The sequence below is a fragment of the Camellia sinensis genome, chromosome 2, assembly GCF_055761805.1.
Source record: "Camellia sinensis isolate YWXY chromosome 2, ASM5576180v1, whole genome shotgun sequence".
NCBI classification, from domain to species: Eukaryota; Viridiplantae; Streptophyta; class Magnoliopsida; order Ericales; family Theaceae; genus Camellia; species Camellia sinensis.
Window position 1 is genome coordinate 221310777 of NC_138962.1, and position 17175 is coordinate 221327951.

At 34.2% G+C, this 17175-nt stretch overlaps 2 protein-coding genes across 5 annotated transcripts in view; both read left to right on the forward strand.

Annotated features, from left to right (window-relative positions):
* The window catches only part of LOC114307270 (putative disease resistance protein At4g19060), a 211780-nt gene that overhangs the window by 183569 nt on the left and 11036 nt on the right, over positions 1-17175 (forward strand). The window contains exons 1-2 of one of the 2 annotated variants that reach the window (XM_082917073.1): positions 3694-3727; positions 5000-5133. The exons of the other annotated variant lie outside the window; for it this stretch is intronic. The gene's annotated coding sequence lies outside the window, so the exon portion shown is untranslated. Of the gene's footprint in view, positions 1-3693; positions 3728-4999; positions 5134-17175 lie in introns of those variants that run through there. 2 annotated transcript variants of the gene reach the window in all.
* LOC145820659 (putative disease resistance protein RGA3) lies at positions 5195-8078 on the forward strand. 3 transcript variants are annotated; one of them, XM_082917075.1, is made up of 3 exons: positions 5195-6888; positions 7085-7157; positions 7477-8078. In XM_082917075.1, exon 1 carries the CDS (start codon positions 5281-5283, stop codon positions 6265-6267), a length of 987 nt encoding a protein of 328 aa, XP_082773201.1. In that variant the 5' UTR covers positions 5195-5280; the 3' UTR covers positions 6268-6888; positions 7085-7157; positions 7477-8078. The 3 variants fall into 3 exon arrangements, with proteins under 3 accessions (XP_082773201.1, XP_082773202.1, XP_082773203.1); XM_082917076.1 differs by having other exon boundaries at positions 5195-6401; XM_082917077.1 differs by having other exon boundaries at positions 5196-5845.

The window sequence follows — 17175 nt, forward strand, 5'->3', positions numbered from 1 at the left end:
ATTTTCTGTTTAGAAATAACTGCTTTGGGCTATCGGTGAAGGATAGTCGTGATTGTTGTAGACAATGCATGATGATTAGGTAAACTGAAACTAATCAATGAAATGTGTCATGGAACTTGACGGTTGATAGAATACATTAATTGTATGTATTGGGTGATTGTATATAGAACCAATGTGTTTATATACGTTATGTGTAGAGGAGGAGATAGGGGATGTACTCCGCGGTTTAGGGGAAGATAGGGGATGTACCTCTAAACCGGATAGTGTTGGGAGAAGATAGGGGATGAACTCCGTAGATACAGCTCATATGCTTGTCTAGAGAAATGAAGATAGAGCTTATATGCTTATCTTAGTAAAGTGTGGATACAGCTTATATGCTTATCTGTGAATGTGGGATATTGTTGTTATACATATCTGTTGAGAATGTGGATATAGCTTATATGCATATCTGAATGTGGGATATAGTTTTTATACATATCTGTGGAAATAATGATAGAGCTAGCATGCTTATCTGTTGAAAAAGGGAAAATGAAAGGTAACTTAGACTCATAAGTTGTATGACATAAATGTGTAATTTATGTGAATGTATCTGTGTTGGCCATCTATCAATTGCTAATATTTTAGTCATTGTTCATGGTTGGTTTAGTGTATTTCTACTGGGCTGTGGCTCACCCTATATGGGAATATCATTTTCAGGTGTAGGAAGCATGCCACCTCCAAGGACATAGCTGGGAGGCTAGTGACGGACATACTTTTGTTGCTTAACTTTTGATGTATTACATGTAACTTCAAGCCTAGGGCTTAATGTGTAAACGAGTTAGTACTCTTTTGTTGTAACCAAGTGTTAACTTGGAAAGCTGTAAGCCCGTAGGGCATTTTGTTTTGATGTTAACATGTAATACTTATGTAGCGGAACTCTAATGAATAAAAGAATGTGGTTAGATTATATGTAAATGCATGTCGTATCTGATGGGTTTAATGTTGTTATTTTGAGGGCGTTACAGTTATGATTTTTTGGGATACCCATTTTTTTAATGATGTTATGATTGATTGAGGCATAAAATTCATAAATTTATATTGAGTAATTGGAAAATATGAACGGATATTTAGGGGGTGTTTGAGAACCTTTGAGATAGGCTATTTTAGCCTCAAAGTGTAAAAAAACCCAAAAGCCTCAAATTGTCCCGCCTAATGCAAAATATATATATATATATATATATATGAAAAGCAACGGCTGTCAGCCTACACTGTCACCAATAGTGTAGGTTGTAGACAGGTAAATGACCATTTTACCCCTATAGCTCAATTTTGAAAAAAAAAAATAAGGTTAGGGGCAAATTTGTCATTTCAATCTTAAACATCATTTCAAACACATTTTTTAATACAACAATTAACCCAAAAATTTAACCAAACTTCCCAAACACAAAAACTGAAATAGCCTACTGAAATAGTCAAAAAGCCAAAAAGCCTAAAAAAAAGCCACTTCCCAAACACCCACTTAGAGAAAAAGAGAAGATATAGTGAATTATAAGTAATGTAGAGTATAGTCATGTAACACCCCTAATGATATACGATCAACGTGATTATTTACAAGCATATAGCACTCGACAAGTTTTACATATTGAATGGTTCGAATTATCAAAATGAGTCCTGTAATAAGCCACCACGGACCCCCAACAACACCCTCCAGTCCCAGATCGAGCTAGAGGGAAGTCAAGCCCCAACATAAATATAAGTGGTGGCTGCTTTAAACACAAAATTGTATAAATAAGAGTAATGATTGAGACTCTTACTCTCACAATAACTCCATAAATCTAAACTACTGCACACATCTATAAGTAGGCCTCACAAATACATCAATGACTAGAATGGTGTGTGGGGTCTTCCCATGTCCCAAACATTTCACTATAAATAGAAGGGAAGAAGAGGGAGGGAAGGAAATTGTTGCTGGAACTTATATAAAATATCTGAAATGGCAGCTGATTATTTACTGTTCCTGAAAAACAAATTCATCAGTGACTATGAAGAAGCAGTGGCAGAATACAATGATTTTCCCTTCCATTCTCGTTTTCATGAGATCTTAGAGGAGTTGCAGGAAATGAGGATCAGCTCCTGAACACCCATAAGAATGAAAAATTTGCTCTATGATCTCAAGTTTTTATTGGCCGAGTGCGTCATGTTAGCAGAGAAGGAGAAGGAGCGCATTACCCAGACCAAGAAAAGTCTCGTAGGTTATCAGTATGTGAAGAAGAAATGGATTCTGTTCTTAACTAAGAGGAAACTGGTCTCCATCAAAGAAAATTTGCTAAAATAGTTGCATGATGTCAGCGTCAATGTTGCAGGTGAGACTGAGAGGCCTTTGTCCTTGAGCATGGTTAGGGTTCATCAACGAGGGGACTTTCCAGAATTTGACGAGACTTCGATTCATGGGTTCGAGCACCATTTCGAAAAGATCAAAGATTTGCTCCTCAAGTAAAACTACTCTTGCTCAAATGGTGTTCAATAGCTCTCAAGTCCAAGACAGTTTCTAGCCAATTTTATGGGTTGAATTACCTCAATCTCTGATTAAACCCCACTTAATTGTTTTCACCTCAAAAGCTTGGCAAGTGATTTTTCTTGGTATGGCAGTGCTTTTGATCTCAATGAGCTTTTGCACAACCTGCACCGTCGTTTGCTTAACAAGAAGTATTTGATTGTGTTGGACAACGTGTGGCATGCGAGTGATTGGTACTTTGATTTGGATTCTAACTCCAAACTGTAGATGCAAGGAAACGAAAACTACACTCATCTCTCACATGGCTTGCCAAGGGGAAGTGGGAGTGCCATCATCGTCACTAGTAGACTCAAGGAAATGGCAAGTAAGATGGTCGGTAAGCCGAATTTGTGTCCCCTCGAGCCCATATTGGACAAAGAGTCATGTTGGTCCATAGTTATAGATTCAATTGAAAAGGAGATTTCAGATCACTGGATAATAGAAAAAATTAAAGATGACATAGTAGACAGGTGTGGTGGTCTTCTATTAGCTGCAAAGACCTTGGCGGAGATAATTTCACATCAGTAAAGTTTCTTAACTAAATATACCTTTTATTTATTTAAATTTTTGTCTTTCTCGGTTATGCCCGGAAATCTTTTAGTAGGTTAATAATTCAGTGCAAAATCAATTATCAATTTCCAATCTTAGAATTATAATTTATGATTTCAATCTATATGTTGAATGTCTTTGCTCCATACCGGGTATGGCAAAACGGGTCCGGTACGTTTGGTTCAATCAGGTACGGCATGGGTATGCCATTGGTACGTTTTGGATATGGCGGAGCCAAAAATCAAATTTATAAGACAATTAAGGGTATCGGAGCAATTTATTTATGTTCTTTATTAAAAAAATAAAAAATAAAAAAACTGAGTGTTATAAGCTAGGTTTTGTCCCTTCTTTGCATCTATTCACTTCAGCAACAGCAAAGAGAACGGCAGAGGTCTTCTTCGTCGTCGTCTTCTTCTTCAGCGACAGCAACATCTCTTCACTTCGAAGCCCTCTGGCGACGGCGACGCAACCAGACGAAGCCCTCCAGTGAGTGTTCTTCATCTTTTTTTTTTTTTTTTTTCTTCTTCTTCTTCTTCTTCGTGTCTTCGTCTTCGTCTTCGTTTCTTCATCTTCATTCCTTCGTTTTTTTCTGCAGATCAGCAAGTGGTCTTCTTCTTCTCTGTTCCTTTCTTCGTCTTCCCTCCGGTGAGTGTTCTTCATCTCTCTGGGTTTTTTTTTTTTTTGCGCCCTTGCAAATCAGCAATTTTGATGTTTCTCTGCTGTCCTGTCTGTCTGTATGAATGAATTGTATATGCTTTTGCTGAGAACACTCTGGCTTTGTTTTCAAAATTTACTTCTTGGAAAACACTTAAAATTATAAGGCGATTCATAAGCCAATTCATTAATGTCTTCTCATCAGAAGTGTTGTTGAGAAACACTCTGGCTTTGTTTTCAAAATTTGCTTCTTGGAAAACACTAAAAATTAATTTGGTGAAAAAATAATGAAAATTCAAAACCACTTGTCATTTTCATATTATTTCCTTTTTTGTACAAAAAATTGTTTTGAATAAATTCAAAACCATCTTTTGGTGGTGTATTTTCAACAAACTACTCTTTAATATTTTTCAGAATACAACTTCTGAAAATGAAACAAAACATTTTATTGAACAAGAACTGACAGCAAGACATATTGGCTTGATCATCCTGACAGTTAAACATGCCAATTCATATTCTTGGACGTTACACCATATTCTTAGAAGTTTTTAGTATTCTTTCAACCATAATGGAGGTTTGATAATATTAAAAATTTGGCACTGAATTTGTTTGCTGAACTGACAGGAAGACATATTTGTCTTTTAGTTTTGTAGTTCTTTCTTTAGTTTTCATATTTAATTTTAATTTGTAGGTTGGATCCTTTAACCATAATAATAATAATAATAATAATAATAATAATAATAATAATAATAATAATAATAATAATAATAATAATAATAATATCGGCGTACCGCAGCTGTACCCGTATCATGCTTTTTTTGAGTTTTGCCGTATCGGCGTACCCGCACCGTACTCGCACCCATGCTTCCTTGACGAAAATGCTTTTTTGTTTTGTTATACCTTTTTTCTAAACACCATTTTTTTACCCCTAAGTTATAGGGAAAGAGAAAAGTCAACAAGAAAAATCCATGAGTAATAAGGCATAGGCCCTGTTTGGTAAAGCTGTGGAAAAGTGCTTATAGCTTATGCCTAAACAGCTTATAGCTTATAACTATGAACATAAGTTAATTTCTGACTTATAAATTAAGCATCTCCTGCCCCACGTAAAGAATAAGCTAATTTATGACTTTCAAAAAGCTATAAGCTAAACCAAACACATCAAAATAGCTTAAATTAAGTTGAAAGCTGAAATAAGGTGCTTTTAAGTTCTGCCAAACAGGCACATAGTCTAACACCACTTCCAGAAGTTGGCCTTTTTTTCAGGTTAATGGAAATCAAGTGTTGGGAAATTGTCGAACATCTTCTGGCATCTGTGCAAAGAGATCTATCAGGAAACTATTTAGTATTTCATAGAAAATTTCTTTGAATCTTCTAGGAAACTACTCAGTCTTTCAAAGGTGTGTTCTTTGATCTTTTCCATTTCTCTGTTTGTTTTGTCTTCTATTGCTTGACTTGAGACTAATTGCAACTGCTGTTAACAGAAAGATATTCCATAAAGGGAAGAAGGCCGGGAAAAGGAATTTGTTACTAGAACTACATTTGAAATGGCTGCTGATCATTTACAGTTTCTAAAGAACAAATTCATCAGTGACTTTGAAGAAGCAGAGAGGGAAGAATTCATAGAATTCCCCCTACAGCTTCATTTTGTTGAGATTTCAGAGGTCTTGCATCAAAAGAGGATTGACCCCTGGACACCCATAGGACTGAAAGATCCTCTGTATGACCTCAAGTTCGCATTGGCTGATTATGTCATGTTAGCAGAGAAGGAGAGAGACCACATTACTGAAAGCAAGAAAAGTCTCTTATTAAGCTCTCATCATTATGTCAAGAAGCAATGGTTTCCTTTGAAGATGGAGAGGAAACTTCTCCGCATCAAAAAGGAGTTGCTGCAAAACATGAGCGATGTTGACGTTGCAGACATTGCAGCTGAGAGGCTTTCGCCCTCGAGCTTGATCAGGGTTTGTCGACCAACAGACTTTCCAGATTTCAATCTCACTCTGATTCATGGTTTCAATAATCATTTGCGGAAGATGGAAGCTTTGCTCCTAGCTACTACATCTAATACTGATAATTTCAGTGCAATTGGTATCGTAGGTATGGGAGGATCAGGTAAAACCACTCTTGCTCAAATGGTGTTCCATAGCTCTAGAGTCCAAGAAAGTTTCTCCCCGATGTTATGGGTTGAGTTACCTCAATATCCAGATCTAAGATCCATTGTCTTGGCTATTCTCGAATGCTTGGCAAGTGATTTCTCTTCATTTGGCAACACTTCTGATCTTGATGATCTTTTGCGTAATTTGGACATTTACTTGTTTAATAAGAAGTATTTGATCGTGTTGGACAACATGTGGCCTGCTTCGAGTGGTAAGTTGGATTTCAACAAGTTCATAACTCCACTCTGGAATGGATTTCCGAGGGGAAGTGGGGGTGCCATAATCGTCACTAGTAGACTGAAAGAAGTGGCAAGTGAGATGGTGGGTGAGCTCAACTTGTATGAACTTCAGCCCATATTGGATAGAGAGTCGTGTTGATGCATAATTCTAAATTCAATTAGAAAGAAGTATTTGTATCGCCAGATATTACGAAAAATGAAGGATGACATGGTAGATAGGTGTGGTGGTCTTCCATTAGCTGCAAAGACCTTAGTTGAGATAATTTCAACCGAGTAAATTTTCTAACTCAAATCTAGCCATTTTAATTTTGGTCTTTCTTGGTTATGCCTTGAAATCTTCTGCTAGGTTAATGATTCACTGCAACATCAAATTCCATCTAGAATTATAGGGTTATGGTTTCAATCCATGTGATGAATGTCTTTTCTCCATGTCAATATTTGCCTGTTTGGTTGGATTTTTGTTTTTTGTTTTCTTTTTTAGAAAACTCAAACGGTGAATTGTTTCTGAAAGCAACCCACTATTTAGGAAACTCCAAAAATTTGTTTTCAAATTTTTGAAAACTGTTTTCGGGAAGGAAAAAAAATTGAAAATGATATGTGAACTAAGTTTTTTCGAACTTTTCATTGTTTTGTTTCCAAAAATATGAAAAACAGAAAACAAAAACACAACCCAACTGCCTCTCTCTCTCTCTCTCTCTCTCTCTTTCTAACATACTACTATTACATGCTCAGGTTTTTTAAAGATCCGACTGCAATTAAGGTCTGGTTCCCTCACTTTCTTCAACATTCAGTTTCATTTCTACATTTAAATCCTTTTTGTGGGTTCTGAACATCCATGTTGTTTAATCAGTTTTTAATTTATGATTTCATTTCCCATTGTCTCTACCACAATTGGAATTTAAAAGCTTGGCCAATTCTAACTTACAGCTGAGGTTGTTTTCAATTTGTTCTTGCAGATGTTTCGCTTGGTATTCGATAAACCTGTTGCACCCACCTCAGAGCTCCTGAAGAAACTTTGGACCTATTCAGGTATATCAAGGCTAACATTCTTCTTTTTCTTTTTTTTATCTTTCTTTGAAAAACTTCTTTTCATATGAAAAAACTAGTCTCACTGAAGCATTTATGATGTAGCACCAAAATAACAGAATAAGAAGTTGGAGGAAGAAACTGGGGAATCATAATCTGAAATCAATTTCTTAATAATCAATACTCAAATCATATCATAGTCTAGTTGATAAACCATTACATAAATAAAATTTTATTTAAACCATTATTCTTAATTATACTAAAAATCTTATATTCTTCGATTTATTGTCATCCAACGCTTTTTCGTTCTGTGACTCTGTAGGAGTTTATTATGCTGAAATTGTCTCTGATCACAACAATGAAGTAGAAGCAGGAGGAAGTTGTGATCCTGAAAAAGTAGTGGAAGACTTGAAGAAACTTTTCCAAGCAGAGATCACTCTAAAGATAGATAAGAATAATACAAACAAGAATCAAAGAAGAAAGAAGAGCCCACAGAAAAAGAATCTGGTGAAGGGCAACCCATGGATTTAAGAAGAAGAAGACAGAACTAAATCATCTCCCTAGATTTTTTTGAAGTGAATCCAAGTGCACGGGTATTAGTTCCTCTCTGTTATCTGTTTTTCAAGTTTGAAATGTGAAAAATGATGGTTTGTTCTTCTTGATCTACCATCTCAAGTGTCAATTGCAAAGCCATGTATGCTGAGCAGGAGTGTAAACGGTTTGCTTTGATTGGTGTTGAGAGAAAATCTTGCATCGCTTTGAATCCTTCATTTTGTTAGTTGAGGAATCGAAACCGATCGCATACTATTGTTTGGTTTTATCAGTTTAGTGTAAATGATGGATTTAATAGGTCAATTTAAGTGTTATAAAAATCTATAGAATGTCAACGATAGTGTATAATTTTAATTGGGATTGATACACTTTATGATTATGGGATTCATAGTTGTGGACCAATCAGATTATATGTTTTGTTCTCATACTTTCACACACTTTAGGAGTCCTTTTCATTTAATGTCAATTAGTTTTGAATTGGAAATGTCTAAATATTTTGACATGATATGAAATTATAATACAATTCTTATCACTCTTATTCGAATAAAGAACCAAGCCCAAGTTGAATTTTGAGCCCACCAATGGCTCAGGCTGGACCTTGTGGAAGAAATATCTAACTGAAACTACAATCCAGCCCATGGGAACAATACTCTTGGACACTGTTAGTCGCCCCAAGTTTTATATGAGATTGGATCTTCTATGTCATTTCCCTTTTGTTTCTCTATTTCAAACTCTCACTCTTTGTCACATGATTAAAATTAGGAAAACTCCTCGAAAGATAGTCTTGACAGCGTCCACTGTCCTTGTGTCAGTTTTTAGTATTGATATAATCTGTGACATTATTCAAAAAATAGCACTAAAAATTTGGATTAAAAAATAAAATTAGATACGAAATTGTGATTGAGAAAAACAAGATGCTTCAAAGAATTAAAAGCATGAGTTTCCATATGATTATTTAAAGTAATTCAGCAATTTTAGTAAGATGAAACAATTGATCATAATATTTGGATATTACTTTTCAATTCATTCATTCAACATCAATATCAAGATGTTAGCATCATAAATTTGCAATTTTTATTATTTATATAATTGCAGAACACGTGGCATTTTCCTACTCATTTAGAGGTTATGAGAAGTTATGAATCATTAAACATATGTGAAAAAATGATGGAGAATGTGGAGGATCATGGAGCATAATGTGGAAGAACATGAAGGACAAAGTGGAGAATATGGAGCATGAATTGGAGGTTAAAGGAAGTTATGATGACATTGAGGGATATGTGGCCGGAGGCTCTATTTACACACCACCTTTCTTCTCAAGGCACACCATTAATTTATTTATTTTTTATTATAATTTTAACCTTAAGCGAAATGACTACAAAGGACCAAGTTTTGATACACACCATCTATACAATTACCATAAAGGACAAAAATAAATATAATATCTATCAACAATCTCAATAAATCTAGGGGGAAAAAAAAGCAAAAAAATCAGAGACCCTAATTTTGTCAAATAATTGCGGCTCATCCCAAGCAATATACAAGTACATATACTCTCAGTTATATGCCTCTCATGTACAAACATACATATATATATATATATATATATCATCTAATATTTAACTCAAAAAATCAACAGAAATAAGAGACAGCAATGATAAATCAAGAAACGAATTAAGAGTGAAGTTCAAGGATCGAGACCGACCAATTCAAAGCATGAGATTTCGACCGAGACAGACTCTGAAGACGGCTGTGTAGCGGAAGAGACGTCCAAGAAGTTCTGAACATCGAGATCGAGAACAGAGACGCTTTATTCGACAATAGCAAACCGTCCAAAATGCTATTGTCCGAAAATCAAGTGTCAAACGAATGTTAAATGTTTAGGGTTCGAAAATCCAGTGTCAAAGAGGAAACTGATTCATTCAAATACAAATTTCATGGCAATGGACATAACTACATAAAACCCTAAAATTTAAGCCAAATGAGAACTCACCTACTGAATCTCCAATGTGAAGTTGTTTCCAACTATGTTGAGCACCACCAACGATGTCTTTGATGAGAAAAATAGTGTTTTAAGCAATGGTGTTCACCGGTTTGAACAGAGAATGGAAGGGGAGATGAATATCGTGGGTGTGGGGTGTGTGAGTGAGTGAGGGTAAAAATGGTAGTTTGTGGGTATATTGTGGTGGGTGGGGTGTGTGAGAAAGGGTAAATATGTAAATTTATGATGTGTATTGAGCAAGATACTTATTTACCAAATTATTAAAGGTGTGCCTTCAGAAGTGGTTTGCCTTGAGATAGATTATGGTGTGTAAATAGAGGCACCCATATGTGGCATTGTGGGAATTAAGATGGAAGAGTGGGTAGTTTTAGGTGGTTATTAGGTAGTTTTTTTCTACAAATATTTGCCTATAAATAGTCATTCATGGCTATACTGCAAATAGATCCAAACTCAAATCAAAGACAATTGATTTCAATGTTTCTTGTCATTTTCCTTATTTTAGGAGTAGTTTAACATAGATTTATATTTCGAAGCATTTATTTTCAACATTTCCTTTTCAAAGCATTTTATGCACTTCCTTTCGAAGCATAGGAGTAAAGGTAAATAATTATTACTTTGATTGTTTACTCAATCATCTTTCTTTGTCTCCCTTATTCTTCTTTTATTTTTTTCTTTTCTTTAACACTTGGCAATTTTGAAGTCCTCTTCAGTAAGGCAAAAGAACCGTCAACGCAATCGCTTAATAATTGGCTTAAATTTAATCTGTAATGACTTTTCAATCCTTGCTGACACGCTCGCATTTATGATATATTCCTTCGCAAGAAAAATAAGCCAACACAAGATAAATTCAAGAGACATTTAAGAGAGAGAGAGAATAAGAAGAGATTTGCTACATGACTTCAATATTATTTAATGGAATTGATACTTCAAACAATATTTTACACATTACACCAAAATAAATTACATATTGTTAAAACATTCTCTTGCCTAAATTATTGGTAGTAATTATTTCCAATGGAAAGAATAAATCTACCTGTCTTCTTGGTACAAATTAATGGTGCATAAATGAGAAATGATATATCTATCACCTCATATATTTCACTTTCTGAAAGTCACGTTGAAGGTGAAGTTCTGGTGAAATATTCTAACAATAATATTACGTAGTTAGAAAAAAGTTATTCAAAAAGTAATCAAAAAATAAACTGTATAGACGTGATTCATTTTAATTGTGACTCACATCATATACATTATTTTTTGAAAATTCTAGAATTTACTTTTTTTGACGTTATAAATTTTTTATATACTAATGATACAGAATAGTCCTCTAAACCGATTAATTCCTGGCTTGAACTAGAGGCGAGTGAGGATGAGAAGAGTGAGGAGACGACATATGCAGCGACCTGAGACCGTCGTCGTATATCCGAGACGAAAAACTCAGTCGAAGATTCATTGGGCACCTCTTCTTCTTCACTGTAGCTACCTCTCATTCCTTCTTCTTAGTCACAAATTTTCGAATTCTCTGCAATGCAATTTCGACTGTATCATCATCCATGTTAGCAAAGCAAACCCTAAACCAACCAGCCTCCGTGCAATGAAAAGATGATCTCAGACAAACATTGAGTTTCACATCATTGATTATCACGCGCCATAGCGTCATTCCAGCTTCAATAGTTGGTTCTTTGAGCAACGGGCACAAATCCATCCAGCAGAAAAGTCCGGCATTGCTATTCAAACAATCGATCCCCATCTGCAGTGGCGTTTCCAAACATTTTTATTATGATAAACATTCAAAATCTTAAATTTTACAAACTGTTTTTTTTTTTTCTAAAATCACACTTTATCAATAAAAAAATATAATAATTTAAACTTCTCAAATCACAAAGAAAAATATATATATTGATATTATTGTTTCAAAAAAAAAAAACATGTAGATATATGAACTTTTAAAATTACCCTCATTTTTTAAGTTTGTTATTAATACTTTCAAATAAACGTCGCAACTTATTTCCCATTTAGCTATGCAATCGATTTTTTTTTATATATAAATTTCATTGTCGAAAAAGCTTTCTAAAAAATTGCAATTGCAATTGTAATTGAATTAATGCTAATTTCACAAGCAATTAAACTAACCAACATACGAGATATGCTAACATTTTACCTCTTTCAATCCTTCTGTGAAAATTTTGTAATATATTACAAAGAAAGAAAATAGGTTATATTCTTTTTCTTTACTCCCCCCCCCCCCTATTGCTTGCTTTTTCTTTGGTCTCTTGTCTTTGGATATGTCAAGTTCTACTTTATAATTCATTACTCATCATCAGTACTCTTGCTTTTTCTATTTTTCTTTTTTGGTTCTTGTCTTTGATGCCAAGTTCTCTCTCTCCTTTTTTATGTTTAAGCATAATAAAACAAGAGATATGTTATTCCCACTCTACTTCGCACTTCAAAATTAGTCTTCTAATATGCATGAAAATTGTACCATATCTAATTTGGTGATTAAAAATAAATTTTGGATTAAATTTATAAAGAAATAGAGTGTGAATAATAGTTCCCTGAAAAAACACAATACGTTAAGATCAACTGAAGTATATACCAGTTAGATAAAACTAGCATGCTTTGCACTTGTACTTCCACTAATTGTAATATAATGAGGCATCATCTATATCCTTGTCCAAAAATATTTCTATTTGTTGTATGGTGAAAAGTTTGGGTACATCTCCCATAATTCAAATCATTCTTGAATACTTATAAGCACATTTTCTTTAGATTTTAATCAAAAAGTATGAGGGCTCAAATCAGGAAAAGCTGAATTTTTAATCCCAATTCCCAAATTCTTTTGCATTTTTCTCTTCATTTTTTTTATTTTTTTTTTATTTTTTTCTCTTTATTTTCCCCTCGCTGTTCATTATATATGTTTGCATTCCTTTTTCAGGAGCTTCTTTGAGCCTGAGGTGGTCGTCTAAGGCACTTCAGTCTCAACCGTTGAAGATGTTTTGGGAATCGTTAAGCCCTTGTAGGAGTGGCAAAATTATTATGCAAGGTTCTAAATATCGGCCGGTACGCCCGTTCGTACCGAAAAATGGGAGTGCCGAGTCGGATACTCACCGGTATACCGGTGAGAATGAATTTCGCGTCCGTAGCGGCCGATTCCCGATACGTATTGGCCTGAATCCGATACGTAAGCGATATAGCTCCGATACAGTCCGATACGGCTGAAACGAGCAAAGCACCTGCAAAAATGCTCTGTTTATAATGCTCTATTTTTTCTAATCCCATGCTCTGATACAGCTCTAATACATTCCCATCCCATGCTCTAACACAGCTCTGATACATTCTCATCCCATGCTCTGTTTATTAGGAGCATTTATAATGCTCTATTTTTTTCTTTTGGCTGAAGAAGTCATGGTTTTGCTTGTAAGTTGTGTTTGGTTTGTTTATAAATTTTTTTTTTCTTTTTTCCTTTTTTTGTGATTATTTTTTTATTTATATTATGATATGGGATGGGAATGAGATATATTTTAATATATATTTATAATTCTTCAAATATTTATATGCGATAATGACTGAAACGAATGATTTATTTTCATGTCCCTCTTTCTCTTGTTAATTTGTTGTGCATGTGGAAGTATTTCATTGTTGAAAATAAGTAAAAAAATATTTCCACATCAATTTTATATTAAAATTTTAACATATATGCCAAATAAAAGCTTGAGAGTAAAATAAATACATATCATTTAGTTGAAAATGAATCAAAAGTGCCTCTATATATCAAAATTTTGATTAAAATGTGATAAATTAAGGTTAAAAGAGTCAAAAAAATGCATAAAATTGAGTTTTAGAGGGATTGCTAATGATTTTTGAAATTTCACAGCCGCGACGTCCGATACCGATATTCCGCGATCGATACCGTTACGTTACCCGATACCGCAATTTAGAACTATGTTATTACGTGCTTTTGGGAAATGCCTCAGCGGCCCAACGATCACAGAAAAACTTTATGTAGAAGTGTCAAACAAGTCATTTTTGCATCTCTTACGCTCTTGTTATAGTCAAGTTAGTCACATGATTATGACTTTGCTTTGGACTGCTTTCACTATATGTATCATGTACCAGGAGAAGTCGTTACTTTAGTTTTGGGATATCAATTTTTTTAATGATGTTATAATTGGTAGAAGAAATAAAATTCATGAATTTATATTGAATAATTATAATATATGAAAGGATATTTAGAGAATAGGAGGGGATATAGTGAATTATTATTAGTGTATAGTCTAGTCATGTAATATCCCAGAATTAATCAATAATTTTTCCATGTATTCTGCAATGTAAAAATATTTATTTTTCCATGGTCTAGAAGCAGAAAGTTTCAGATCAAGGGAAATCTAACTGTTAAGCAATTATTGATCATCTGCTGGCAAGTTTGGGGCGAATTTGTCATTTTCTGTCCCCTGTCCTCCCCGACAAACTTTGTCCCTATCCCACTTTCGCTACGAGTGAAATTTTTCAACCTCACCTCCACTCCGCAGATGCCCAATACCCGCACATATCGGACCACATTTCAAAAAAATTGAAAATCATTTAAAATCTTAGCACACTAAATAATTTTCTTTCTTTCTATATATATAAATAGTGAGACTTTTATTTATCCAAAAAAAACAATGAGAATTTTACGATTATTATTTATTTATATTTAAACAAAATTAAAGACTTTTAATATTATTTTTTTGGGGAAGTTATCCATAAATCTTAAATTTTGATCTTGTGTTTCATTTAGTCCCAGTTCTTTTCTTGTGAGTCATTTGGTCCTCTCTATTGTGAAAAAGACACAAGCGCCATTAGGTTAATCATGGACTATTTTATGTAAGGTTTTTATTTGATGTATGCTTAAAACTTGCCATGTTATGCGCATGGTTAGGTGATACACAACACAAAAGTATACTAAGGCTTTTTATACTTTTTGTTTGTGCGTTGATGCATTGCACGTGACATACATACCACTCTCTCCACTCATTACCCGACCCATCACGTTAGAGTGTCACATTTGGGAAAAATAAACTAAAAAGCTTTTAATTTTTTTAAAGTGTCACATCATACCTGCCATGTTGGAGTGTCACATATCTCGTTTAAAAAAAGTATACTAATGAGTTTTTAATTTTTTTAAAATGTCACATCATACCTAACATGTTGTCATGTTTGAGAAAAGTGCACTACGAAGTTTTATTTTTTTTTGAAGTGTCACATTATACACGCTATGTTCACATTTGAGAAAAGTACATTAATGAGTTTTTTTTTTTTTAGAGTGACACATCATACCCGCCATGTTGTCACGTTTGATAAAAGTACGTTAAGGAGTATTTATTTTTTTTAAAGTGTCACATCATACCTGCCACGTTGTCACATTAAGGAAAAATACACTAACGAGTTTTTTTTTTTGAAGTGTCACATCATACCCGCCTTGTTATCACATTAGGAAAAAGTACACTAAATAAAGAGTTTTATTTTTTTAGAGTATCACATCATACCCGCCACGTTGTCACATTTAGGAAAAATATACTAAGGAGTGTTTAATTTTTTTGGAGTGCCGTATTAATACCTGCTACATTAGAGTATATTTTTTTTAGAGTGTCATATTATATCCGCTACGTTGTCACGTTTAAGAAAAGTACACTAAGGAATTTTTTTTTTTAAAGTGTCACATCATACTTGTCACGTTGTCACATTTAGAAAAAGTACACTAAAGAATTTTTAATTTTTTTTAGAGTGTCACATCGTTGGAGTGTCACATTGGAGTATCACATCATACTTGTCACATTAATAAAATGGTATAACTATCCATCAAAACACTACCAAAATCAAAAATAGGACCACACAAAAAAAAAAAAAAAAAAAAAAAAAAAAAAACTCTCCACTAATAGGACTTAACAGATCAATAGGAAAAACTTGGGACTAATTAGAGTACTTATTTGTGAGATGGGATTTATTGGTAAATATCCCTATTTTTATATCTAATATATATACATATTTATTTATTTATATATTATTGATTATATCAGATCTGGTTTAGATTGGAAGAGGTGGTATCCACCCCCGTTGCGGGTGACCAAAACATAATCTATCTGCGCCTCACATAAGTGTTAGGGCGGATAAAATCCACCTTATATAAGTATCTGGTGGGTTAAATCTACCCCATTCAAGAGGCTATGGACGGACTTCCGTAGATCGGATTAAAATGGCATTCCTAATCAAGAAACTATACACTTTTTTTGGATTGTACGATTTCTGATCTTTTCATCTTTAATTGCTTGTCTTGAGGTTAAAATAAGGCAGTGGCTTCCCTCCAGTCTTAAATCGAATTAGAGGGTACTGTTAGGCCTGTAAGGGCTTATTACAAATCTCGTTTCGATAATTTGAACCGTATAATGTGTAGAACTCATCAAATACTATATATCTATAAAAAAATCACGTTGATCGGATATCGATACATATCTCATCGTATCAGTTTTCTATCAGCTGTTTATTTTTTCACGGTCTATTTTTTTATACAAAATTGATTTAATCACGTAACTATCAATATCCGATCAACGTGATTATTTACGAGTATATAGCACTCGACAAGTTCTACATATTGACGATTCAGATTATCAAATCAAGACCTGTGGTGGGCCATCACGGGCCCAACAACACTCTTTAGTCCCAGATCGAACTAGAGGGAAGTCAGGCCTTAAAATAAATATAATTAGTGGCTACTTTCAACACGAAGTTGTTGTATAAATAAGAGTAATGATTGAGAGCCCACATTCACAAAATCTTCATAAATCTAAACTACTCATGATGTAAATTCTACACATACATAAGTGGACTTACAAATACATAGAGGGCTAGAATTAAAGTAGTCTTTTGAAAAGTTGTTAAAAAAATCAAATTTTTTTTTGACTTTTTAATTTTTTTACACAAAAAAAATCATAAAAAAATCAAAAACAAATTAACTTTAGGCTCCATTTGGAAAGAAAAAAGCCAGACTTTTTTGGCTAAAATAGCCACAAAAAATAAAATAGGCTATTTTAGCCACAAAAAACAAAACATCAAATCCAACCCATAATCATTACAATCCTCTCTCACAAAAAAAGTCAAAAAAGCCAAAAAATACTTCCCAAACCAGGCTAAAATAACCCAGGATAAAATAGTCAAAAAATCAAAAAGCCAACCCACTTCCCAAACGGAGGCTTAGTCAAAAAAAAGTCACCGATAAATTAAAAACGGTAGCGATTGGTAGCTCGAGAGTTTCGGCTTGAAATTGGCTCGAAAAAGTGAGAGAGAAGGAAGAGGAGGGAGAGGGAGGAGAGCGGAGGAGGAGGAGGGACTGGAGGGGGCCAACATATCGAGGTGGAGGCGGAGGCGGAGGCGGGGGGCGAAGGCGGAGGAGGGGCGGAGGTGCGGAGGCTGCGACGACGATCGGCCGATGCGGGG

What these genes read in the sequence shown, in the direction of transcription:
- LOC145820659 (XM_082917075.1), top strand. Translation starts at nt 5,281, where the DNA reads ATGGCTGCTGATCATTTACAGTTTCTAAAGAACAAATTCATCAGTGAC.